Source organism: Pelecanus crispus, chromosome 11, assembly GCF_030463565.1.
Source record: "Pelecanus crispus isolate bPelCri1 chromosome 11, bPelCri1.pri, whole genome shotgun sequence".
NCBI classification, from domain to species: domain Eukaryota; kingdom Metazoa; phylum Chordata; class Aves; order Pelecaniformes; family Pelecanidae; genus Pelecanus; species Pelecanus crispus.
Window position 1 is genome coordinate 12,508,897 of NC_134653.1, and position 20,335 is coordinate 12,529,231.

At 36.0% G+C, this 20,335-nt stretch overlaps 1 protein-coding gene across 10 annotated transcripts in view; it reads right to left on the minus strand.

Moving 5' to 3' along the window:
• PARN (poly(A)-specific ribonuclease) overlaps positions 1-20,335 on the minus strand; it is a 64,091-nt gene that overhangs the window by 15,120 nt on the left and 28,636 nt on the right. For all 10 annotated transcript variants that reach the window (XR_012831500.1, XM_075718708.1, XM_075718705.1 and 7 more), the window contains 2 exons: positions 19,072-19,158; positions 11,559-11,633 (listed from right to left, as the gene is read on the minus strand). Coding sequence is in view for 9 of the 10 variants with exons in the window: in XM_075718708.1 (XP_075574823.1) it covers positions 11,559-11,633; positions 19,072-19,158 (162 nt within the window). In the remaining variant the exon portion in view is untranslated. The remainder of the gene's footprint in view (positions 1-11,558; positions 11,634-19,071; positions 19,159-20,335) is intronic.

The window sequence follows — 20,335 nt, forward strand, 5'->3', positions numbered from 1 at the left end:
ATCTTTAGGATTAGGAAGGAGGCAGGCTATACTGACTCCTACCAATAAATTGCTGTATTTAGTTTTCTTTCTTAATGTTTCTTCACCTGGAGTAAGTCCATGTAGTACCCCAGATTTAATTATGAATGGCACTCATTCAAACACAGAAATATAGTGCAGGTTGAATCTCACAATCTTTGTGCTCTCTTCTGTCCCAGTACATACAGAGAATGAAGTTCTAAACTAGCTGGCTGCTTTAGTGTATTATTCAGTAATTTTCAAAATTTCACAGGCGTGTATAAGAATCTGGAAGACTACAAAACAAGTGATGCTTCTTTAGCAGGGAAGAAATGATCCTAGGAATCACTGTCTGATATAGTATGTTACTCCTAGCCCTAACAAAAGAATAATTCCAAAAAAAACAACTAAATGTAGTGGACTAGACCATTTTCTCAAGTCTGGTTACAAAAAAAGTTAACTAAACTGTTACTTTTGACAGCAGGTAAGAAGGATTCAAATTCATTTGAATTTCAACAGAAAAACCTGAATGTTTCCTTAAATCCTGCTTTTAAAATCTTGGGGTTTTGTTTGTGGCTTGGGTTTTTTGTGGGTAGTTTTTAAATTCTTTTCATCTGGAATGCTCACATCAACTCATCATCAATCAGCTGAAGAGCACAGTGGAGTTTTAGCAGAGTAAAGCCATCTAACACTGTTACTGTCAAAACCGACCTAAGGCCTCATTAATTTGCCAGGGTAAGACACCTACATATGACAGACAGGATTCTTTAAAGCGTTGGTCATCAACCCACACTAGCAAGGCAGCTATTTGGTTGAGTTGGATGTATTCAGCATACCCTTTTTTAAAGCTTTTATTGAGATGAAACCTTATCCTGAAAATAGTTTTCTCCACTTTCAACAGAAGTATCCTGCACAGGTTTACTTCTAATAGAGTCAAACAAATATTTCAATTGTGACTGAAGAGAGTCAAAAATAACTGCTAATTCAGCTACCGAAAGCCTGACTGCCTGCTTTCCATTTTCCGTAATAGCTGTGCTGCTACATCAAAACCCTTTTGCACATGCCAAGGTAACTACAGCAGACTTGCCCAGCATTGCTGAATGAAGTGACACTTCATCAGTGTGTTTCTCAAGATCCTTGTCCTCAAGAAAGGTTAAAGAGAAGAAAAATCCTCACTGCAAACAGTTTATTAAAAAAAAAAAAAAGTAGAGAATTAAATAAAACAAGGTATTAAGATCTCATGAAAGATCCTCTAGGATCATCCTGTGCTGAAGCATCGTGAAGGGAAAGTCTTGGTTTGCTCTGAGATCAGGATATAATTAAAAGTCACTTACAATTTCTTTTACTGATAAAAAACATTTAACCATGTGGCAGTCAGAGCCTAATAGTTTGAAACCTATAATGCAGCATAATTTTGGATCCCAGCATCACTTGGAAAAATTCAAAAGCCCTGAAGAAGTTACAAAGTATTTAATTAGTCAACATACTTCCAGAAATAAAACTACAGTTGATGGTCTCGGAGATCAGCAGAATGATTTATTCAGTCTTTTATTCAGTGATAAGGAAAGCAGCCTTAATGTAACTATTTAGAAAATCTCAAGCCTCGTAGTACCTGTTGTAGCATTTAATCGTAAAATATGTGTGCTTCAGCAAGTTTTCAATTATTTAACATGCCTGTTCCCCTGCCTTTACCACGGGAATTTATCAAACTTTTGTATATGCATTGCTCCTCCTCAGTTGCCTAAACATTAAATGGGCCGGAAGGTACTGTATTTAAGAAGTGCCAAGCCTCAACATTTTGTTAGAGAACTTAACTTTTTATCAATTTCACCAACATAGGCCACCTGTTCAAACTGCTAAGAAGATATAACTCTCTGAAATCATCTGCATTGCATTTACTAAAATAAAACTAACAATATTTGACTGATCATTTTCACATGCTTAGAAATTCAGATGTCTAAAAATTTTTTTGTTTAGGAAAACAAAACAACACAACACAACTGAGGCAAAAATACTACGTTATTCTTTGGTGCCTCTGAAGAAAATCTTAACTTTGTAAAAACTACTTTTGTTCCAAGACATAGGTACAGAATTAAGTACAAAATGTTCAAGAACAAATCGCTATACTAGGACAACAGTCTTCCAAGTCACAAAAATATATCAACTTTGTTAGTTAACTCCGTGCCTAATTTCCACAAGCTGCATACTGACTGCACAGAAACACAAATTAAGGTTGGTGAAGATGTATTTCCTTGCTCCTAAGAACCTGTGTACTAGAGTGTGATACAGAGAAGTAATTCAACAATTTGAAGGATCCATAGTCTCTGAATTATATTTGATAACAGCAACTATCTGCAGGCTCTATCAAAACTGAAAACTCCCAATTTGTACATGGTGCTAACCATCTCCTTCTGTTTTCCTCTCCTGTATTAGCCTAAGATAGCAGAAGGTGCCTTTATGGAGTCTAAAACTGACTTTTAAAAAAAGACTGTTCTACAAAGAATGTCATCTCTCTTGACATCTGAATCCAGAGCAGGATCAATGTGGTGATGAAGCAGCTGTCAACTTTGTAAAGGAGGATGGCAAATGAGTCAGAGAGCAAACCAAAATAAGTCTTTGACTCTCCATTTTGGGGAAAATGGGAAAATGAACAGGTGATCTGAAAGAAAATGGTTTTACAGAAGAAAGAAAAAAATGCCAAGTACAAAGCATGGCAGAGAAAGAGGAAAGATCCTTAGACAATGTTTTGAACTCAAAAAATTTCTCTCAACAAAGAACACAGATGATAGCATAGTCCACTGAGACATTTCACACTATGCACATGAATGCAGATTGATAAAGGACTTTAACTTTCTTAAAGATGCAGTTTAGTTACTGAAAGAATTCAAGCTACTTAACCTTTGCACCCTGTTTAAATACCTCAGTAACTGAAACAAAAAGCTATGAAATGTATCAACCCATTTCAAAAAAATCCAAATCAAATTAAAAAGTAGTCAAAAGACTTCCAACATTATATTAATAAAAAACCTACTATATTCTATCTTAGAGAGCACAGGGGTTTTTTGCTTTGTTTTTTTTAACTGATGAGAAAAAATATGGCTGGAGGTGCCTGAAGGCAAGTCTATAATTGGTCCTCTTAATTCTGCATCACTAGTGCTGAAAGTTGTGAAACAGCTATCTATATTATGATTTATACCACAGGTTCCACTGTAAAACCATGACTAGAATATATCAACCAGCAATTCATTGTCTTGTTATAGTCCAGATTCCTGAACAACACAAGTAGAAATTCACCGCATGTCATTCCCTGCATTTACTAGTACAGAAATGCTTTTAAATCAACACTGGAGAATTTTAATTTCCAGGAGTACTAGTGAAGCATTCAGATCTGTTAATCTACCAATTAAAAGTGTCAAATGTACAGAACACTTCCTTTCTAGTCAGACAGAAGGTCTCAGTGTCTATTAGTACTCAAAGCACAGAGAGCTCAGATCTGAAAGACTTTTTGGAAAGAAACAGAACCCATGGTCTGGCTAGACTGCTGATTTCATCTAACAGCTTGTTATCAAATGGGAGAATCCCACTCCTTGCTCCTTAGCCCCTGCTCCAAGCCGCCTGGTTCCATGCCCTCCTTTACAGTGTTTCTGGTGTTTATTGACCTGCTGACGAGCCAGTTCACCTGACTGAACTAGCAGGAAGTTTCCTTTATTATTTTTTCTGGACACAGAACCAGCAAAAGAAAAGCAGTGAGAGCTCGCTGTTGGAGTGCGGAAAGGGTCACCGCTTTATGTAACCATGAAGGATTAGGACTGGCACAAGCCATTAGCTATATTTTAATACCAGCAAATTAAACATTTCAGCTAAGGCTGAGCAGTTGCAGGAAGCACACTCCTGTGAAATGCGATGACATTTCTGACACCTGTTAAGAACTTCAGAGCAAGAACTAGTGAACTGAGCTTGGAGACATCCTCATGGCAGTGCTGTCCAGAAGACTGTTCAAGATTAATACAGACATTTTCAATTGAAGCGCCTGTTAATGCTCCACATGTCAGGTGCTTTAAAAACAACTATCCAGATAATGAGTTCACCCATCAGACACAGTTTGCTACAGGAATGATTGCACCCCATTGCCAGAATTAACGTATTCACTACTGCATCAAACAAGTGTGTTGATACTGTCCCCGTCTAAAAAGGCACCCCAAATAAAGCTAAATCTTAACTTTTCCATTTTGATAACCCTTATTACCCATGAGGGGTGCAAAACCCACAGACTAACTGCTCAGATCTTCCTAGTGAGACCATTTCATTCAAGTACTTACAGCATACAGGCATGTATAACAAATCCTTACAATTTTTTTGCAAAACTATATGCAGTTTCAAGGTAACTTGAACAACAAGGTATGCTTTTAAAAAACAAAATTCAGCTTGCACGAAAATAATGTAAAAGCACACATCTACAAGGTGATTATATCATACTACAATTGTTACAACTATCAGTTTCTCATCTTAAAATGCCATTTTGATGCAGCACAAGAATTCAAGCCACTCAAAAATTAACATGAGAAATACCAAGCCACTGATGCAAAATTTAAATCAAGCCTTCCTAAAACATCAAAATCTTGTGGAACTTAAGAATCAAAAAATTTGATGGGAGTGGAAATCACAAAATTTAGCAAAACTGTTTGAGGCTGCACCTATTTTGAATAAAAAGTAGAACAGTAATGGCTGAGATTAGACACACTGCAGTATGACTCCAGCTTCCTTGGCCTACATTAAGGAAGTTTCCTGCCCAGAGTATGTATCTGACATGAATTTCACATCATCTTATTGGTGATAACACAGTCATGTGAAATAAAATTTTTCAATGAATCTGGGTAATACAGTAGATACTACCTGCCATTTCCACAAATTCAGTGAGAAGAGACTGATGTGCACACAACCTCAAAATACACGTGTATATTTTTAAATTGTAGTGGTAAGCATTCATGCTAAGTAGAAGGTTCTATAGTAAACCTTATAAAACAGTAATAAACCATAAGGTCCAGCCCTGTCTGAGAAACTCACAAGTTCAGGAAGATTAATGATTTAAACAAGAATCATTGAAAGGCCATCACAATTTCAGCTGCTGCACCTGCTTTAGTCCATTGCTCCCCTGCTGTCTAAATACATTGGTCTACTCAATGCCTAGAGGAAGAAGATATCTTGCACACAGTAAATTCTATATGAGCTCATGTATCAGGGCACTAACACATGGAACAACTTAACATTATTTCAATGCTTGCCATTTATGACAAGCAGTTGCTTTTCATGTGTATTTAAAATCTCAGGTTAAGTGTACTTACTGCATTTTAAAACAGCAAGAAAAAAATTCTCAGAAAGATTCTCAAGTTAAAATTACTCTTAAGTCTTAAAATATTGTAGAAGTTGCTCATAACCAGAACACAGACGTTATTAAACTGCACCTAAGCCTTTGGTAAAGAGAATTAAGAGCAAGCATTAGCTGCTAAGGGAAAATAAACCAGGTATATTTTTGAAGTACCACTGATAAACTTTTCCATTACTTCCATTAATATATAACTATGTCAAGTGTCTCAGAATGGAAACCCAACTTTACTTTCAAGCAATAAAAATCTAACATAAGACTTTTCCCATGTTTTAGAAATTAACCCACCCTCAAGTAACAGTAATTTTAAAGCACACATTTTAGATGGCAAATAAAGAAGTTTTTATGTCTGCCACAAGTGCAAAGACATCTAAAGAAACCTCCCTTTAAGAGTGCATCTCGGTTCTTTTTAGACCAGCGACCTAGATAGACACTGAAAGTTGGCTGGCAACGAAATTCAAGGAAATCATGAATAACAAGAGTTATTCATATTAAGAATCATTGACACAAAGCATTAACTGAGGACTCAACCATTCCGGGCAGTTCACTAGTTTGTGAGATACTCAAATGGTTGAAACGCTGAAAAACTTCAGGTTATGTTAATTTATTAATTAAAATAAAATACTGGGTTTACTTTAAAGTTAAGACAAGCTGAAGTCTCTCCCATCTTCCCCACCATTTCTAGACTATTTGGATGAAGTCTAGACCCCTGTAAGTCAAAAAGCATTGAAATAGTACTTATTCCATACTAACTTTTCCAGATGAAGTCAACTTTATAAATATACGAAGCTGAACAGCATCCAAAAGCAAGCTTATCTAGCAAGCTGAAAGTCATAAGAGCCAGAAGGTGTACACCAAAAGTTCATTCTGAAGTTTCTTGTATTTATCAACTATAAGACTGCATACTGCTTTATCCTTTGGCACACACTTAAAAAGCACGTGCTCCATGTTTGGCAGAATGCTGAGTCCACACTAAGTACAATTTGGCAACAGTAAGTTCTGTCTCCCAGATGTCCAACTAAAGGAATATCAACCATTTAACAAATTCTTATTAATTACCTGCCTTGAACAGCAAGCCTCAACAGAAAACAGACTGTGTCCATTATTGTCCATTATTGTTTTCAGGCACTTGTAACTTGGAAATCAGTTTACAGCAGAGCATATTGCAAAAAGCGACAAATCAGAGCCATCTAAAGCACTACTTTCACAAACTCGTTATTGGCTTTAACATGACAACATAGCAGTTCAACAGTGGTAACGGACGCAGAGAGAACACAGCCCACTAGAACTCAAGAACAATCTTCCCCCACTGACTATGCAGGTACAACTTGCATGTATAGACATGGCAGGCGCCTAACTCCATGGTGATTATGAAACTGTTAACTAACATTTGTCTTGATGCAGCTGTCACTTCAAGCTGAAGTTTATGTTCTAACTGTAAAGAGTAATATGATTTTATACAAGAACGAGCCTTTTCTACTCATGCTAAGTTAGAGTCTGCCAATATGTGAGTCGTAAGAATAACCAAATAAAGTGAAGATTCTTGGACATTATCATAAGCAGCAAAATGAGAAGGTTAAGGGATTTGCTTCTTGTTTCCCAAGATTTCCGTTTTATGTGTTTTAAGCATGCTATATTCCATTTGAAACTTCGGAGCAGCTCCAAAATTGCCTACAAAAATACTGCCCTTTCCCCTACTTAACTTTTTCAGAGGAAAATAAGGGGAAGAGTGAGCAAGTCTTTTTATACTATGCAAAGATTCACAGGTCCTTCAGGGTAACACTTTAACAAATAAAAAATTGGAATGTGCATTCTTCCTGGCCACATACACACTACTGATTACCATGTGAAATTTGAAGAGCTACTCATTAGTTTAATTCAGATAATCAGATTTATACTTTTTAAACAGAAAAGCATATGGACCAATGTTTTATCAATCAGTTTTTTACTAGGTCTTAATGGTTACCATCCATGATATTACATAACTCAGGAACACTGTTTTAGAGAGCACTGGGGGATGGACAGATACATTTTATTACCTACATCTTCAAAATGGATTTCTATACTTATTAACATGAGAAATCCAACATATTCCCAGGATGTAGATGAACAAGTTTTTAGTCCATTCAAAATACATAAAACCAGGATAGTTAGAAGCAACAGAAACAGCATAGAACAGCTTATACAATCTGTCACATTTTAAAAGAACTGTCATTTGTTTGATGTAAAGGTTAAGCATAAGCATGAAAATTAATTATAATTAATTATCTGAAATGTGAAAGACAACCTGAAGGGGGGAAAAAAAAAAAAAAAAAAAAAGGAAAAAAGGTAGGGGGGAGGTTGGAGAGGTTTGGGGTTTTTTTTTTATTCAGGTAAAAATTGATCTCGAAAACCAAAACTTTTCCAAGTTTTCAAAGCAGCATGGAAAAAACCCCCTGTATTTAGGACACAAGATGATCACGATTTCAATACAATCCTTTAAATATAGTTACACGAAACTAGTAATATGGACAAATCACAGGTTTCAAATTCTGTTTCAACACCTACAAGGCTGAACAAAATAAACAGGCATTGGAGAAAAGTTTTTAAGAAACAAGCCAGATTCATCAACTAGTTATCCCGACTATGTACATCAAGGGATGACTGCGCATCAGTCTTTAAATTATCTGCTGTTCAATTCTGTAACTTTACATTAGTTCAGCCAAATATTCAGTATTTGGATCGGTGCTGCAACTGAAAAATAAAGACACCTCCCAGATCTGAACTGACTTTAAAAAAAAATTGGTAGACCTAGAATCAGTTAACATTCCATCCAGATTATTACAAAACTGATCCTATTTTTATAGCTTTTCCCCACACAGTTCCCTTACTATATGCAAAATATGTCTGTTTTACTACATGCAAAATAAGTCTGGATATTTTTACAGTGCTTGGACTCATGTATGACGCAAATCTGACCACCTCATCAATACAGGGAAACTTCCACACACCCTTCATGTTCCCAATCAATTTATATTCTATTAACCTTTTTTGTTGCACGTGTGCTTTGTTAACTACACATATTAGTACCAGCTCAAAGCCAGAAACATCTTTAAGAGGTAAGCATAAACGTATGTCTGCAGCAACATCTTACACTGTATCATACTGTTTGACAGTTCTTATATAGTCCAGAAGATGCAGACATATTTAAACAGGTTAAAAAAGAGACCACATAATTACTTTTTCCTAGGTTCTTCACTTAAACACAGCTCACTAAAGCGCAAGTACAAACAGCGACTTCTATTGCCAAAGCAGTTCATTAAAGAATTTAAGATCAGAAAATAGAGTAACAGAATTGATTTCATGAAGTATTTATTAAAGGAAAAAAAAAAAAAACCCAAGAGGTTCAAATGATTTTACACTAAAAATCACACAGCTTTTTGGTAATTGAGGTTGCTATAGTTTATCAGCTTGGTTGGCTGACTGCTTTCAGTGTATGAGATGTTACTAACCTGATTTTGTAAAAATCTATGAAAGACTATAATCACCCAAGCTTTCAAACAAATTATTTATTTCCTAGAACGCAGGCCACAGAACAAGCCTCCCTGTCAAAGCATAAAAAAAGACACACACACAGAGCAATACCAGAAAGATTCAGTTTAAATATTCTGCAGACATTCGGTTCTTTCCAAAATATGTAGCTGCTGTAACAAAAAATAAAAAATTAAAAAAAAAAAAAAATAGTGGTGGTGAATGTATATGCCAAGCATTCAGACAATAGGTAAGTAACTGAGGTGCTGGCAGCAGGGAGGTTACAGTAGCAGCATCTAGGAAGGCTTTCAGCTTATGAAATGGCATAAACCACATGTTTTTTATTGAAAACAAATAGTCCTGCAAGTCCCCCTCAGAGAAACAAGCAATCAGCTTGAAAAGAGGAGGGAAAAAAGACACAGATGTATAAACTTACAATGACCCATAGATATTCTGTACATCAGGGCATCTGAACTAAAAAGCAGAAAAACACAACTTTGTTGCATTTCACCACAAAGAAAAATCCTCTTGGAAAGACAAAAATGTGGAACAATTCCAACCCTTTATTCAATTTTTTCTCAGCCTATACCTCACATGTGGAGACCAAATTCTGAATAAGATTAATCAAGTCTGAAATAAAAAGCTTCAGACACTTCAGATAAGTTGCTACTTCACAAACACATCATTTGTGATCGCACAGCTCAGAGTACATTTTTACTTTAAATAAATTAGATTAAGGCTTATTCCCTCCCACCTTGTAATATACTTGTTGCTGCATGAACAACATTTCCCTCAAACCTTTGATGGTGTGCTGGTATCACCACTAACTATAATAGATACAGTTTGCAAATCATGAATGTTTCAGAGGTAAGAAACTAAGACGACACAAGCAAGAAGTGCTAGCAATGCTTCCCTGAGTTACAGAGCTAGCTAAAATACGGCCACATTTATTTTGACATAATTCTTCATCTGGAACTTCTCACTAGAAGTTATATGGTCCTTATATCTATATATAGATGAAGAAACAATGGCTCTTGCTGCTGTGGAGCATTTGCTGTAAGGAGGCTGCTGGTAAGCACTCAAAATCCTCTGCAGAGATATGTATGTATGAGGAAGTATGATAAACACTCACAGGATGTTAATAAGGAACGAGAGAGATGCACTGATGATGCATCCAGAACCTGAAAGCTTCTTTATTCGAGCTTCATAAGATAGATGATGGTGAACTTGGTGGGGTTTTCTAATTTGGATTTTTCTTTTTAGAACTTAATTGTGGGAATTCTGGCAGGATAGCTCTTAAGTGCAACAAAATTTCAGCCACTTCACCAAAAGTGCTATGTATACTGCTGTTCTTACTGGCTCCACAGCATTCGATGCAAGCATTTCAGTAAATAGGGATGACACTACCATAACATATCCCAAATAATCATTTATAATAGTCCACTTCCAGTCATTGTTCTCAGCAGTAAGTTTATGGGTCAGTCTTCAAATCTATGCCCAAAAGAACTACAGAAACCACTAAGAGCTTGTGGATCCAACTGCAATCAACCAAAAATCATAAAAAACAAAAAACCACCCCAAAACCAAAAAAAACCCCACACCCAAACAAACAAAACAAAAAACCCCACCCCAAAACAAAACAACAAAAACCAAAACAACCCAAAAACCCCACACGTCGAAAAGATTGTTTTTCCTCGTAACTGGAAACAGTATTTTGAGTAAATTCAGAGATGTTGGTCTCTTCCTATGTTTTTTACTTAATTCTTGATGATTTCTCTAGAGTGTTACTTATTCCATATTTTTGTTACGATGCCTAGATAATGCTTTGCTCTATGCTTTCATTCAGCTTCTTATGCTGGAAATGGTTCTTTCTAGAGTACCTTGCACAATTGTAAATAGTAAAGTATTACTATTTGTCCTAATTATGTGCATTAGGAATGTGGGTTCACTAAAAGTGTTTATGTAGTCATGCACAATTTTTTTTCTTTAAACTAATCCCTCTCCTAAAATCCAAACCAAGTAGTAATATATAAAAAAACCAAACCCAAACCCCATCAACTCTAAAGAAAAAAGTTAAACATGTATACTTCCATGAACTTTTTTCAAAGCTAAGCTCAAAAGTTCAAATGAACATTAAAAAATCAAGGTCTGGAGAGATTGCATATTATTAATACACAAAGTATAGACACATTAGCAGTCCAGACTGTTAGGAGACTATTATTTTGCATGTGTTCTACAATACACCAAAAGGCTTTCCACTGTACTTGTTACTTGCAAATGTAAACCAAACCAAATACGTGTATCAGTCCAAAGGATATTTGAAGGCAAAGACCATAAAATTCTTTGATAGTTCTGCTTTGTGCAAAATAACAGTAAACAACCTCAATAAATACTGCATCAAGTGAAGAAACTAGCATTACTCTACCTACACGTTCAGGTACTTAGAGAGTCATGGAATGAAACACAAAAATCTCTCAACCAAGTCCAGTTGTTGGACTTGTTGGACTCAACACATGTGCCAGTACTACAAAAGTTTAATTCCCCCTAGAGCATCTGAACAAAATCAGCAGTTTAGCCATTAGAATCACAGACCCTGTTGGCTCAAAGCATTTTACAGGAGCCAGCTGAAGTCAAGTCTTAATACTGAAGTAAACTCAGAAACACTTACCTATTTGTACTTGTTCTGGCTGGCTCAATGATACAAATGCTGATGTATCATCAATCCATGAAACCTGAATGTTACCTAGAAAAGGCAAAATAAATTATCAGAACTTCTTTTATCTTAGGCTTAGTCACAGATTTTGTCTGATGTGCCATGACATAAAAGAAGATAGTCAACTCAGAGTAACTTCACCTGAGAAGGCTTTTGTCTACTGTAAAGGTGTGTAGTGCATACACAGCTGTACATAAGCCTGGAACTGTTCAGAAAGCAGTGACTGTTAGGGCTGCGTACGCATCCTGTATATCCTCAGACATGCTAGAGTAAGGACCAAAAGGAAAAAGAGACACATCTAACACCTTTTTCACTCCCAGAGTATTCTTCTGGTTCTTCATAGCTGTTGTTTTTTTTTTAAATCTACATAATTCTACAACAAAAATTGAAGCAGTTTTTTTCTGGGAAATTTCAGCTTTGTACCAAAATAAAGAACAGCTCTTTGGCTTTTAAAACATAACCATCCTTCAGAAGTGCAGCATTTCCTAAAGACACAGCATGGACAAGCTCCAGTTACCACTCACTGTTCCTTTATTAGTACGGACACCCAAGGTAAGAAATTCCAGGAGAGCGGGGCAGGGCAGGCAGGGAAGATTGCTCACACAAGTGGAGAACTCCAGTTATTACAACACTAAATCTTCAAACTCTGGTTTGTTTTGATCACACTATACACCACTTCCTGGATGTGCAATGAAAACTTAATTTGAGTAAATATGAGGGCAAATGCACAAAATCAGGGACCTCATTTGGAAGCTGTGACAATGGAACATTGACTGGAAATAAGTTCCTCCATTCATCAAGCAGTTAGTCCATTTTCTATGTGAATGGCTTAAAGTGTCACGTTAGCACTAAAAGAGCTCATAATCAAGCAAAAGTGGAGGAAAGGATTCCCATTCCAGACACAAGGTCTTATTATAGTCTGAAATCCATTTACATCTCCTGTCCTCATCTAAGTCCTCTACTGTTTGTACAATTCAGATATTGAAAATTGGTGCAATTTTTTTCAGGCAGGCTCGGAAATCAAGTTACATATAATGTTACACTACCGTTTAACCTTCAGACATTACAAGGTTAAAAACAGTGATGCAAAATGGCTTAAATGCATTTTATTTTCAGATGTTTAATCTATTTAAATCTAATTTAGCCTACAGGTTACAAGGTTATAGAAGTCTCTTCTGAAATCCAGCCAGATAATAAACAGATTTTCTAATTATAAAAAATAAAAGCCTAGTTAGATTTAGTTTGCATGCTATACATTTGAGTAGCCAGCTATTTAGGACTTTAAGTTATAATCATTTTGATCATTGCCAAAATCATAATTAATTCAGTATGGTTTCTGACATTTCCCTATACTAAAGGGCTAAGGCTGCTATTAAGAGCCTACGCTGAGGAGTCAAACATTAGAATTTCCTTAAACACTTTGTAGGGCAAATAAATTCAATTTCTAATAATTCAGTCTTTGAAGAACATAGATCTTTGCTGCCTATGGGTAAGGGTCTTTACTGTAGGGAGAACATGCTCTTGGCAGGACACTTAATATTTTACAACACAGGAAAAGCCCAAGCCGATTTATGATTGCAACTTAAAATTGTAGTGCATTTGGTAGTACCCCAACACTGAGCTTCCTTTAAATATTAGAAATTACTGCACCATTTAACACTGTTCCAAGTGCATTGGCAAGTTATTGCACTGAATTTCTTTGAGTATCAAGTCCTCCTTTTTTGCATTACTAATTACAAAATTTCCTAAACAATCATTTCAGGCATCTGAGACCATACTCTTCTGTAATTCTTCAACATGGAAGTGCTGGCCCTTTCCTACATATATAGTTAATTAATTCCGTATCTACCCTAAATAGAAAAAAAAAAAAAAAAAAAAAAGGATCAGAAAGAAAAATTCTCCTGAACATCTTGCAATTGGGCCCTTCGTGTAAAATAGAGGTTCAGTGATGGACTAAAATCTCCTGAAGGAGTTCAGCTTCTACTCCAATGGACTTCAGTGCCCATGTTTTCACTAAGTACCAATTAAAAATAAATAAAAATCCAACCTATTGATGGCACATCATTTCAGTATCAGATACTTACTCATTGCTGCAGAAAGGCTTCTGCACTCTAAACTACTTTGGTATTTTAGATAGTTAAGGGTTTCTATACCTGCCAATATATGCTGCCTTTATACTCAGATTTATATATTTTAAGTATATAATTTTAAGAACAAATCAAACATTAAATAGTGGACACTGAGCTGCAATCTGAAGAGAACTGCAAAAAATGCTCTTATGCAATTCTCCATGCTTAGAAGATACTCTTTTCAGACTATGTGACATTCCATTATTATTAAGAAATAAGAATTTAAGAGAGAAAAGATTAATAAATTAGATCATTCAGCAATATTGCTAAGCATTGAGTAAATACTGTGCATTTCAAAAGTATGATGAAAAGGCAACAAAGATCTGAAAAGCAAATGCATCTGCACTTGAAGTACAATATTTAGCAATCAACATAGCTGCATGACAACTTACTGCAAGGCTAATCCAAATAAGCCATATACAGCAATGTAACAGAATACCAGCTCTAGAGAAATACAACAGAAGATTTCTCTCTCTGCACTTCTAGAGTAGATCAAATGTCTTCAATACTTTGAAGACCACCATTGTTAGCCTATATGACCCCTTGTCTATTTGCTAGTACATGTGCTGTCAAACAATGTCCCTTGCTAAAAAAAGGGTAATGTCAAGTAAAGAATTAGCAAGTGAAATAAAACATCTTTACCCAAATAGGAGCAGATGAAAATCTGATCTGTTGCTTCAGATATGCAGGTGCAAAACATGTTTTTTTCTATTTGAAAATTCTCTCCATATAAACAGAAACATGCAAGCAACATTAAAATCCAAAGAACAAAATTATACTGATGGATTATGTCAGTCAAACAGATTTTTCCTTCAGTTTTTATACCACAATGACCAAAGGCATGGAAAGGCTTCCGCATAACAGACTCAGTAAACTAGGACTCAGCCTTCAACAGAAAATTCTAAGGAAGATGCCTAGACATGTCTATGGAGAAGATATGAGAACAGAAATTATATGAAAGATGTACAGAGGGGTTTCACTATTTCATTATAAAATAACTAAGACAAATCTAATAAAATATAAAGAAGTTTTAAAACCAAAAGAATTTTTCACATAATGCTTAACTGCAGTTAGAGAACTGCCATCAAGTGCTGCAGATTACAAGAATATATATGGGATAATGAATGATTTTTAGACTGACTGACATAAAGCTGTGAAAGGCTCAAACTAAAAGAAGCAAGTGTGACCTCTAGCTCATGAGTCCCTCAGTTACAGATTGCTAGAAGGCAGGAAAGTTGTTTTACTTTGGCTCTGTTCTTATACATTTCCTAAACAACTCTTAGGGGCAATTAAACACTTTGGATGGGTATTAGGACTATATACCTTCATTTAACCAAAAATGTTTATTAATACATTCTACTTCCTTACAATAAAAAAAACGTTACCACATTGACACAATGATAGAACCGCTAACTGTTTCTGGACAGTGACTGCATCAGACAACAGAAATAGTTGAAGTATATATTAAACACAAAAAACATTTTGCTGGTGAATAATTGAGAAAGGTTAACAGAGCTTCCAACTTTCTGGCAGGAAGACAGGGTACAAAACAAGCAAGAACAGCTGAAGCAAACATTGGCATGAGAAGGAGGAAAGGCCAGAAATGCACAGAGAAAAATAGCATTAAAATTTAAAAAAAAACCCAAAACCAAAATGAAACAACAAAAACCAAACAAAAAACCTCCACACCCAAGAAACCCCCACAAACCAAAAAAAAAACCCAACACTCAAAACATGTCTATATGAACATGAGCTCAGGAGAATACTTAGTATATATATTGTGTGCTAGAAGTTTTTCTTAAATTAGACTGTTCACCTTTGTAAGGGATAGTTTTAAAGTTCCACTTTTTTTTTTTTTTTAAAAAAAGAAAAGTTAAACAGTGAGTTTGCAGCAGTTAACAGGAACAAATGTCATGGAACTTGTAAATGAGTCTCAAAAATGTACTTAAGTGTCACTTAAAACTCACCTATATAGTAGCTTGGACTACTAGAACAACATTTAAACACACAAAGGACTGGTTACATTTTAAAAGTAATTTATACATTTTCAAGATCCCTGTAACTCCATGAACTACATCAGTGTTCACCTCCCTCTTAAAGACGACTCTCAGGCTCTCACAAAGTACAATCATAGGTTTGACGCCACTCGCTTGGAAAATTTAAGTAGCAGTTTTTACAATACTTTATAGTATGTGTTTTAATTAAAGCCCAAAGACATTCATTTAAGTAGAAACGAAGGCTATACACAAAAGCTGTATTCCAGCAAATACTATTTTAATACCTCCATATTTGACATCAGCAAAACAAAACAGACTACACAAATTTAAGAATTTAAAGAAAGTGTTTTAAGAGACTGCATAGTACTGCAAGTACTTGTACAGTGAAACTACCTTCAGCCATGAAACTATAAAAACATCTTGCATGAACAGGTGTCCACTTGGTATGCATGCAGTACTGAAAGACTTCAGAATCATGAACACTCCTAGAGTAGCAAACGTAAAACATTTCCAAGCCTGACACGGCAGCCCTTTCAGCTGTTTCACTGCTTTCATTAGAAGCTTCATGTAAGATTACAACTCTGCTTCAATTCATACTAGGCTAAAACAAATTCAAAATAATTTTTCTATAAAGCTAGATTAATGTTGCTATTCAATTTAACAACTGATTTTTAATCAAGGTAAAAGCTTAATTTAAAAACACTTTTGTTTAACTGGTGCAATAAATCAGGGTAATTCATGTCTGTTACTGCCATATTTTTCAGGCTTTTGGCAAATCACTTAACCTCACATTGCGCCACTCTCTGTCTCTCTGTCCAGCTACAACTGAAAAAGCATGGGTACTCCTAGAATTTTGGAAGGAATAATCTGCAGCTTGTTTTGAGGTACCATGGCAATAAGACCTAAAACAAAACATAGATTAAGTACTACCCAAATACCAGGAGTTTGTAAATCCAGGTATTAAAACATTCAGCTCTGAAATCTGGAGAAGTGAGGGAAATGGGAATTTCAAAATTGAATAGTATGTTGAGATGTGTAAGTATGACCCCTGGTGGTAGTGATCTGTGCTTGCGTTTCACACCAACACTGAATGAGGGGAGTTGATAAAATAAGAACACCTATATGGCTGAGTCTTTAAAAGCCTCTAGAAGCAATGTCCAAACTGCATTGTTTCTTACCCCTGTAACAGCAACTCTAGAAGAACCTCAGTAACTTTCTACATTCTCACATTCTAGATTTCCCAGCTGGGAATATTAAATCCTATCCAGCATTATACTGGCATCACGCTGCAGTACAGATCAAAAAGTCAGATGGAACTGAGTGAATTTTATATAGATCCAGAGACACTGCACAGACTACCAAGTCACAGTTCTAGGTGAAGACAAGAACAGTATCATTCTGTAAACTAGCGTGGTGACCCACAGCAAGCACAGAGTGACACGACTGAGTACACTAAGGGACTTCCATCCTTTCACTGGTGATTAAACATCCTTATGGATACCACAGCAATTATTTCAAAGCAGTTTATGTTCAGGTTTGCCCTGAGTCTGTTTGCCACACTACAAATTCTGACTTAAGTAATTAAGCGTGGTACGTAACAACTGATAGCATGAGAGGAAACGGCCTCAAGGTGCACCAGGGAAAGTTTAGATTGGATATTAGGAAAAATTTCTTCCCCAAAAGAGTTGCCAAGCATTGGAACGGGCTGCCCAAGTAAGTGGTTGAGTCACCACCCCTGGAGGTATTTAAAAGACGTGCAGATGTGGCACTTAGGGACACGGCTTAGTGGTGGACTTGGCAGTGTTAGGTTAATGGTTGGACTTGATGATCTTAACGCCTTTTCCAACCTAAATGATTCTGTGATTCTATTACTTTGGAACAACTGCGGTACACTGATCAAGTGCTAGCTAAACAGACTTCTCTTCATTTGCCTCTCTCCAAAAAGAGAAAGGTCCATTTCATAATAGAGAGCCAACTAGTCTCTTACCTGCTTAAAACACATGTAAAAATATGCACAGTTTTTACAGCCATTATACTCCAATGGACAAAATTGTTACTGGGACTTTAAGTAAGACTGGGGACAGGAAAAAGGGGAAAACTATAGTGCCAAGCAGAAAATTTTTAGGAATAGGGAAATTACAAATTCAGTCATACATGCTCTGCTTAGAGCTGCCAAGATGAATGTAAAGCAAGGATTTTCTTTTTTTAAATGAGAAAGTGACACCCCCCACTCCCCCCATAAGCACTTTGGTAAACGGATTCCCTTTTTTTTTTTTTTTTTTTTAAGCAATTTCCCATTAGAATCTGTATTACAGAATTTGAGGAAGACAAGATGCATAAACGTCTTTTATACACAACATTTAATAAGCTACTTTCAATATGTATGATAAGTATTGTGAGCAAATATTTCTGGAAAGTCATGCAAAAAATTATTAAATAAGAGTGATAATTTTTGTTTTACATTAAATGTTTTAAGAAATGGGAAGAAGTTACCTCTTTGCAAAAAAAGAAAAAAAAAAAAAAAAGAAAAGCCACAGAAAAATAATTTAAAATTATTTACAAGCCCGAAAGATCTCTTTTGAAGCATTACCTTACCTAGCAATAAGAAACTAGAAACCAATCTGCAATAAAAATCTTGGAAACAACATCCAAAACAGGGCTGTATGAAAGAGCATTCTTGTTCTGATTTAGGGACGCAAAGCATAGCCACTGTTTTCTGCTGCAAGAGCTAGGTATCAGGAAATCACCGTCAACTAATTAGGATCTCCATATCCTTACATTATACACTAATACGCAGTAGAGGAACAATAGGGCTACTAGTCCCCAGTTACCTAATAACTTCTTTGTTGTTTCTTCTGACTTGGATGGTGTTCACAATCTTGAAATCAAATTGGCTATTTTCAAGCTTGCTTGCTTGCCTGCCTAGACTCACTAAGTTAGCATCTGGCTTTAAGTAGACTGCAGGATGAACCTTATTCTTAAAACCTTGATCCACCTTTCACACCAATCCCCATTCCCTTTACCCACCTATATGAACTCCTACCTCCTCCCAGGAGAGGCTGTAAATAAAAGGATCAAAGGTCCACAATATTCAACAAGCACCACGTAAAAAGATTTCTAAAGAGCAGTTCATAAGGGCAGACATTTTCAACATACCATTACAAAGAAAGTCCACAGGACACCATTCAAAAATTACAAAATTCATCATTACCTATCCTAGGAATAAGTCTGCATCCACAGATTAAAAATAACAAACAAAACCAGGAGGTACTTGCTAATGACAAAGGGGGGGGGGGCGGGGAGGGGGGGAACATATAAGGAAGGATAGACTGTATCACTCACCAAAGGCACTGAAAAGCTGGTAAAGGTCACTAGTCTTCCACTCTTTGGGAAAAGTAACATGAAGAACATGATCTCGTTTTGGCTGCACTGCAAAACAAAAAAGCATTTGTTAAAATAAGAGTCACTACTAGTACCTTTAGAATATCCTAAAAAAGTTATCCAAGACGGTCATGTAGCTTTTTTCTTTCTTTTTTTTTTTTTTTTTTTCTTTTCAAAAAGAAAACAGGCCAAAATCTATGAAGCTACACCAGACACCAACAAAGATGTGCCTGCAATTATGCATGAAATGGACATTACTAAATCCTACTAGCTCGTCTGTATAAGAAATTGAAACAGCATTACATGCAGCGGGAAATGCTCACAAATCCAGTCCTTCACATCCTTTGCACCAAATTCAAGGACAGAAGAAAAAAACAACAGCCTCTTCATGCTCCAGCTCTAGCTTTAAAAAATTCTTAGCAATAATTCAATGTTGTCATTTTTCTCTCAATAAAAAACTTACTGCGAAACAATGTTCAACTCAGTGTTCACATAACCATGTTCGCTAGGTACAAGCTAGAATATACACACTGACAGATTTTTTTTCTTTTAAATTAAAAAATACACCAAGAAAAAATAGCATATAAAGGCCAACACCTAAAGAAGTGGTCCAAAACACGCCTTTGGTGTACACTGAAAGTTATTTGGAGCTTTAGGAATTTGAGAGAGAGAATCCACGTCAAACTGCTGGATGAGGTAAGAGTACAGCAGAAATTATCATTACACACCTGCCTTACTTTTACACACTTCCCCCTACACATCTGGTTTTGGTCATCATCAGAGGCAGGCTACTGAACAAGATGGACCTTTGACCTCGCCCAGTAAAGATCATTTGTACATAAGACATCACCAAAATGTACATGCGGCTGAAGTTCCTTTCATTAGACACTTGAGCTTTTAGAACCTGTGGAGTCTTATCGTATTTTAAAAAGCAGCAAGTGGAATACTATATTTTAAGGTGCAAAGATACTGAAATATTTTCCATTTTTGTGAAACTATTTACAAGTCATTAATTGAGCCTCTCCGCAGTTATCTGCAGAGACTTACATTTTTATGAATGACACATTGCCAGATCTTCCCTTGTCATTTTATGTTTGATGTTAGACAGAGGCCAAACCGTTAAAGTGAAGTGTTCCACTTTATAATTTACTGCTCCAGTTTCTTAAACGTAACTCAAGGCTTAACTACACACAGCTTTATATGATCAGATTTTAACTTGACCACA